Source organism: Rhagoletis zephyria, unplaced genomic scaffold, assembly GCF_001687245.7.
Source record: "Rhagoletis zephyria isolate East Lansing unplaced genomic scaffold, Rhagoletis_zephyria_1.1 Rzeph_scaffold_06240, whole genome shotgun sequence".
In the NCBI taxonomy this organism is placed as follows: Eukaryota; Metazoa; Arthropoda; class Insecta; order Diptera; family Tephritidae; genus Rhagoletis; species Rhagoletis zephyria.
In genome coordinates, this window is record NW_016163323.1 from 29,589 (window position 1) to 36,420 (window position 6,832).

Here is a 6,832-nt window from a genome sequence, read left to right on the forward strand (position 1 = left end):
ACCACAACCACCGCAACTTGCAACTCCTCATTGGCCCAGCAAACAGTGAATTATGGTGTCCAATACTTAAATGCGAATTTAACACAGCTGAATGCAACCAGTTCAACTTACAATTGCGTCTATGATTTAATTTCAGCAGGTGTGTATAAATACATAAATATACTATAGTATATACATACATATTTTAGAAAACTATTTCAGAAAATTTTCAATTGACCGTTTATTATATCGCTTTTTCAGGCACCACCAATCACACCTACCTCGGTTGCGTCTACAGTACGGTGAACATTTGCAACTTTACACCATGGTCGTATACAGCTCGCCACTGCTTAGTGTGCAACGGTAACAATTGCAATCGCAATCCAGCGGATCGCGCCACTGGCAGCATCTTCACATTGACAGCGGCCATTGTTTTGGCATTTGTGGCAAAAATTATGTACAACTGAGTGGTCTCCAAATATTTTTATTGTTTTTGTAAAATAAATAATTGTTGTTATTAGTATTTATTAGTATATTAAAATATTAAACCAAGTGTCTTAAGATAGATTCTCGTTTTTCAAGTAAAACTGCTTTCGTCGCATGAGGGTGATAGTTAAAGTGTTGCTAAAATGAGTACATGTGTACATCCCTTCTGTAGAGTGATTCAATAAGACCGCATAAGACCGTAAAACACGACAAAATTTATCGAAATAATTTGTTTTTTTTTGGATAATAGCTTCGTCTCCCCAACATTTCCATTAAGTACCAGCAGCGAGAGCGTAAACACAAAATGTAAAGTAAAATTTAGGGGTAGAAAAAATTTTCCAAACTAGTTATTGAACGCAGAACTAGTAAAAACTAGCAGCTTACGCCATACTGGCACTTTGAGATGGCTAAATCTTGCCTGCGAATAATTCCATACATACATACATATCTGTGTTCGTATGGAATAGTACTTAGCTTATGTCGGGAAGTTGGCTTTAGTATAATGCGGCATTCCCCTTTATTCTTTAAACGACAAGGAATTTTTTGAATAAGAATAAGAATATTGACTTGCTAGTATCGGAACTATTTATTGCACGTTTAGTTGCCAAAAGTTCTTCAACGGCTCGGCGCCAGTTAGTCATTCGCAATAGCATGCTTCGAGTGCCGCATTATACTAAAGGCAACCTTTCGACATAAGCTACTATTCCATACAAACACAGATATGTACTCAATGCACGGACTTTGAGAAAATTAATATTGGTAGATTTAACATACGAGTAAGGCTTCCTCAAGTGGGTCCCGAATTTACCAAGATTAATATTTTTCAATGACATTCAGGAAGCGTAATTTTGTAAATTTTGTTGCAAAATTCCAAATAGTTTTTTTTTTTAATCAACAATTGAAAATTTTTGTAGTGTTTTGGAAATTTTTATCTTTCTTTGAAAGTGAGTGTCCGAATGATAAAATTTTTTTGGGTGCACATTTGAAAAACATTAAACTATACAATGATATTATTTGCGTTACAAAAATATTTTTTTTTTGCTTTTCACCAATAACACCAACTTCTGTAATAAAATTTTCTGCATTTATCTATGAGAAAAATTCGTGCATTTCGATATAGATTGGTCGAAATTCGAGTATGAGAAATAAAAGTGGAACCGATTGAAACGTGCATTTCTTTCTTGCGCAAGAAGTCAACGCGGATTGCGCGCGATCCAGCCACGAGAGTCGGACCCGCACGCTGGCAAATAAAAATTCATTCCGACCAAACTATATCGAAATGCACGCATTTTTTCATAGGTAAATGCAGAAATGTTTATTACAGAAGTTGTTTTTAAAAATTTTCGTCCACGAGGTTTTTTTGCTTCTGATTTTTATATTTATCGAACGATACATTGTACTGTAAAGGTCTTGGAGCAGTTAGAGCAGCGTAGAGAATTGAATGCTCTACAAAAAAGGTCTGAAGTCATTTTGCGATAAGTGAACTCGATCAAAAGTTAGATTGTAATACCTTTTTCACTACTATATTTCGATAACAAGTTCTACACAAAAGTCCCAGAGAGGAAGCAGTGGAATGATGTTTTATTTTGCTTGCCGCAGTGCTTACCTGCATTCAATTTCAACGCTTTTCGCTGTGAATTATTCGATAAACAACTTTTGTATTCAACAATAATTCATAGGCACAAATCAAATGCTCTACCTTGTAATTGTTGTAATTTATAATACTTTAATTAGCATATACCGGCAAGGAAACTCTGAAATGCGCGATGCACACGCTTCTCACACACGAATGGCATTTTAATCGCTGAGCAATTGGCCTAAACCAGTTCGCGACCACTGTGTATTAGTGTGTGTTTGTGTGTTAAAAATAATAATGTTTTCGTTTTACAAGATCACCTCACTAACACCTCGAATAATTATAGCGCTGCTTGCAATAGATTTAACTGCGGTGGGCAATAATTATAGGCTAACACCTTGTCATGATTCATATTTCTCTTAAAAAAAATGTATGACCACAAATTGATTCTAATTCCAAGTGACTGGGCGGGTAGATGTTTAGGTAAAAAATGAATATATTCACGAAAATATTGGTAAATTTTAGTAAAAGTGCGTACTTAGTTTTTCTCTCTTACGACAGGATTTCGTTAAAGGACTTTGAAATTTAAAAAATATGATAAATTTAAAAAAGTATTTAAAAAATTCAGTGCAAAGTAGAATAAAAATAATGGTGTCACATAAAAGTAAAATTCTGTAGAATTATAACAGAATAAATTTTTTGGTGCATAAGCACCAATAAGTATGGAAAATGTCCATCTAAAATATTCTTGAAAATTTGCAGTATTTATTTTTGAAAAAATTATTGATTGTGAACTAATATTCACACAATCCTAATCATCGAATTTCGTTATCCAAACTTTTTTAACTTTAAAAGATAAAATTTATTAAACCCGAATTTTCAATACCTATTCGTCCTTATAAGCCAAAAAACTTTATTTTTTTAAATACTACGAAATTTTCTCTCATTTGGTATCCATATTTTTATTCTACACTGTACTGATTTTTTTAAATAATTTTTTGAATTAATCATATCATTAAATTTTTAAGGTTCTTTGAAAAAAATCACGACGTAATAGTGAGAAACTAAAATTGCAGTTTTACTATATTTGGCCCATAGTTTCGTGGCTTTATCGATTCTTTCGTGTGCTTTGAAAGTTTTTTTGTTTTTGTCACAAGGTGTTATTTTATCAATAAATGAGGCGCGATAGCTTTAATTACTGGACTTAAGCTTATTCCCACTATTTGATGATAGTAACAGCCAGTGTTGCCAGATTAAAAATAAACTGTAAATTTCCCGAAAAAACGGGTTTCCATTATTTTAAAATAAATAAATAACATAAACCATTTAAATTATTCTTAAATAAACAAAAATTTAGTTTATAAAAGGGAACATTTAAATCGCATCTTGTTTTATTGATTTCAGTTTCATTATTTTTCGTAAATTTCTTTGTTAATTTTTTTAAGCATTGTACTCTTTTGAACTAACCCAGCCATACGTTTCGGAGAAAACTCAAAAAAACTCTTTTAAAGTTGGAAATAATCTGAACTAAATCTTGTCTCTTAATTTCCTATATTTCTAATTTATTTAAAAAAATACCAGCTCTTGCTTGGCGTTTTTCGTGGTGCTTCCCCTAGTACTGATAAAAATTAGTGGACTTTTATTAATGCGAAATTTTATTGCGCCATAAAGATAACTAATTAATGAAGTTGATGTGCTCCATTAAAATGGTAGTATGTTAACTTAAGTAGCTCCACATATATCGCATGTGATTGTGCTTAAATGATAAGAACTTAGCCAATATGAAACAATTTTTTTTGTTATACTAGCCTATACCGGCGGGTTTCACCCAACGTGCAAAATAGTTTTAAAATGTTATATTTCTGCTCTCATTTCACTATAGCCGTATGATTTTTGTAAACGAGTTAAGGTAGTTAGGTCGTTGAAAGTTATGGAACTAGGTTTATGAACTTGTCTGCCCGGTAGACTTTGTTATGATATTACGAAAGATACCAATCCCTCTAAGCTTCGAGTGGTTCTAGAGATCGACTGCGTGAGCCTTTACATTTTCGGGAGGTGCACCGCACTTGAATACCTCAGCTGGAAGACCGTCAATTCCAGCATAATTGCTACTTTTAGCAGCGAAATTGACCCATTTACCAAAGGAAGGAAATTCAACTTGACTAGACCCACCTCGGCAAGTACAGAAATTGAGTTGAGTTCGGAAAAGGCGTAGTATCTAGTCCCGCAGATTGCATGGTAAAGCCTATTACATATGCGGCACTGCCCCGGTGGCCAAACCAAAGCAAGTAAGTGCGAATGTCACCTTGAGAAAGCTACACCGCTTACTCTGCATGGCCATAACAAAAGAAGTACGCACCTGTCCAACGGATGCCCTTCGTGTGATTAAAGGCAAAGGCTGATCAAAAATGAGGCCTGCTGGAGCGGATTCCCAATATAAGCAACATGAAAATTGGTAGTCTTGGGGTAAATTGAAGGTTCTGAAGCCATTTCTGGATGAACCCGTTGTGAAGCTCACAGATATCTTGCTATCGAAAATATCCTTTAATAATTCCTTAAAGGGACTGCTGTCAAGCGTTAATACCTCTGACAGAAAAAAAGGTCTCAAGTATGGCATACTGACGCATCGAAGATGGACGACGGGAGTACTGGGGCAGACGTACTTTGATCCAGATTCCAGAAAAGTCTGTCAATGGGCTCATGCCCAACCATATTGCAGGCGGAACTCTTCGCAGTCGAAATCTGTGTTCGAGATTGTCTTCATAGAAGGAAAAACAGGGCCAGAATAAATAGTATGTTAGATTATCAGGCAGAATTAAAGGCCTTAGACTCATTTAGAAAGACATCAAGGCAGTTGCAAAACTCTTTAGAACCGGCTAGGAGGCCACCATAGTGAGACGCTGGGATGGGCCCCTGGACATGAAGGATATGAAGCCAACGAAAGGGCTGACTCTCTCGAAAAACGTGCAGTCAAGATGCACATGCATGGTCCCGAGCCTTTCTGCGGCACATCTGCACTGCAGAAATGCTTAGGAGTTAGGAATAATCTTAGATTTCTGCCCACTGGCGGGAGTATTTTTACATATTTTTAATATGTGGCCAATCTATGACTAATTTTAGAGCATTCGTTTTCAAAATGGTTTGGGAACGCCCGACTTTTAGCTATTAGCATCTAATCTATTGCCGCTGTTGTTTGCTTAGATAACGCATGGTATTATCTTTATCTTGGCGTCAAACGGGTTAGCGAGCTACTTGAAATTCGCGATATTTCATAGTAAATTGGTTAGTGCTTCTGTGATCAACTACTTTACGAAAATGAGCGCCGCTAAAATTATAATCACACTAGCAATCATTGGCGTTTGTTGCATTTCGTTTGGTAAGGTTTTTACTATTATTTTTGACCGAATAATTTAAGTGTCTGTTCTTTTTTTTTGATGTTTTTTTTTCAATTAAATATACCGATTTGTATTTCTCCATTGCTGTAGCAACTTCTATAAAATGCTTTACTTGCACAACTTCCAAGGACTGTAAGAAGCCCAGCAAACTGGAATGCAACCAATCATTGGCCAACCAGACCAGAGATTATCTAAAATTATACTATACGGGCGTGCCAAATGTTACCAGCAATAGCTTCGAGTGTATGCGCGATTGGCTGAAGACGCGTAAGTTTGCATTTGTTACTTTGAATAACTTTTTTACTACTAATTTTAAATTGTTCCCATTACTTTTAGCAACCAACGAAATGATGCATAAGGGTTGCATTTTTAGTAATTTCCAAAGTTGTGGTTACACTATAAATTCATACTTCGCTGCAGCCCACGATCGCTCGTGCAAACAGTGCAACAGTGAGGGCTGTAATCCTGCTGATCGTGTCATCGGCAGCCTGAAGGTGGTTGTGTATGCTATTATTGTGACGGAATTGGCGAGATGTGCTTGGCGTAATTAAAACCGATTAGGTACAATATGTGCCAGCGTTTTTTTTTTTCTAATAATAATTGAGCGGCTTTAATGGTATTTACACCGATTCAAAGCAATTGACTGTTTAAGCAGTAATCTTATCAGTGCAATTGACTATCTGTTTTGGTCTAAAGTACCTATGAAGTGATATTAAATAATAAAAATACGAAAACTCTTTGAGCAACCAACAGATTGCCTACTCGTATTTGTAATACTCACTTCAGCTATATTTTCCTTCCGCCGCATGAAAGGAGACCCGCAACTCAATGAGAAAAACAGAACTATGCACAACACCAACTTCAACACTTTCAACAAAGAGTTAACCAACAAATTTATGTTGCAACATTATTCATAGGCACAAATCAAATGTTCTAGCTTGTAATTGGTGTAATTTATTATACTTTAATTAGCATATGTGGCGGCGGCAAGTCAACTATGAAACTCATCAAAATTGTGGCATTCTAATCGCAGAGTGCTTGGTCTAAAACCAGTTCGTGATCACTGTGAGCTAGTGTGTGTTTTTGCTGCGCAGGATCACCTCACCAACCAACACCTCAGTTAATTATAGTTATGGGCGCACAAGATGCGGCAGAGGTTTGTAATAATTGCCCAACTCTTTTGAATCTAATTGGATTAGATGGGTTGTTTACCATGTTGTGATTCAATGCGGCTATTAACTAAAGTATGGCTCCACACAGTCATAGAAGTTAGTGCTGAAAATTATGTAACTTCTTACTAAATGAAATAAAATTGTTTCATGCCTTTGCCTTTTTCCTTCTTTTTATTAGGTTAGGTTAGGATATTCTGGAGCCGGATTCCAACATTTGCTATCGC

At 35.7% G+C, this 6,832-nt stretch overlaps 2 protein-coding genes across 2 annotated transcripts; both read left to right on the forward strand.

Moving 5' to 3' along the window:
* Nucleotides 1-502, forward strand: LOC108372987 (uncharacterized; the record flags this gene model as incomplete). Its single annotated transcript, XM_017628820.1, has 2 exons — nucleotides 1-139; nucleotides 241-502. Coding segments are annotated over 2 exons (345 nt in total), but the record flags the coding sequence as incomplete, so codon positions are not given.
* A 4,690-nt stretch (nucleotides 503-5,192) lies between these two features.
* Nucleotides 5,193-5,987, forward strand: LOC108372989 (uncharacterized). Its single transcript, XM_017628821.1, has 3 exons — nucleotides 5,193-5,417; nucleotides 5,527-5,703; nucleotides 5,773-5,987. Exons 1-3 carry the CDS (start codon nucleotides 5,357-5,359, stop codon nucleotides 5,985-5,987), a joined length of 453 nt encoding a protein of 150 aa, XP_017484310.1. The 5' UTR covers nucleotides 5,193-5,356.
* Nucleotides 5,988-6,832: the final 845 nt, after the last annotated feature.

Coding starts and splice junctions, on each gene's coding strand:
- LOC108372989 (XM_017628821.1), top strand. CDS start 5,357: ATGAGCGCCGCTAAAATTATAATCACACTAGCAATCATTGGCGTTTGT. Junction 5,418..5,526: donor CGTTTGTTGCATTTCGTTTG/GTAAGGTTTTTA, acceptor CCATTGCTGTAG/CAACTTCTATAAAATGCTTT. Junction 5,704..5,772: donor GCGCGATTGGCTGAAGACGC/GTAAGTTTGCAT, acceptor CATTACTTTTAG/CAACCAACGAAATGATGCAT.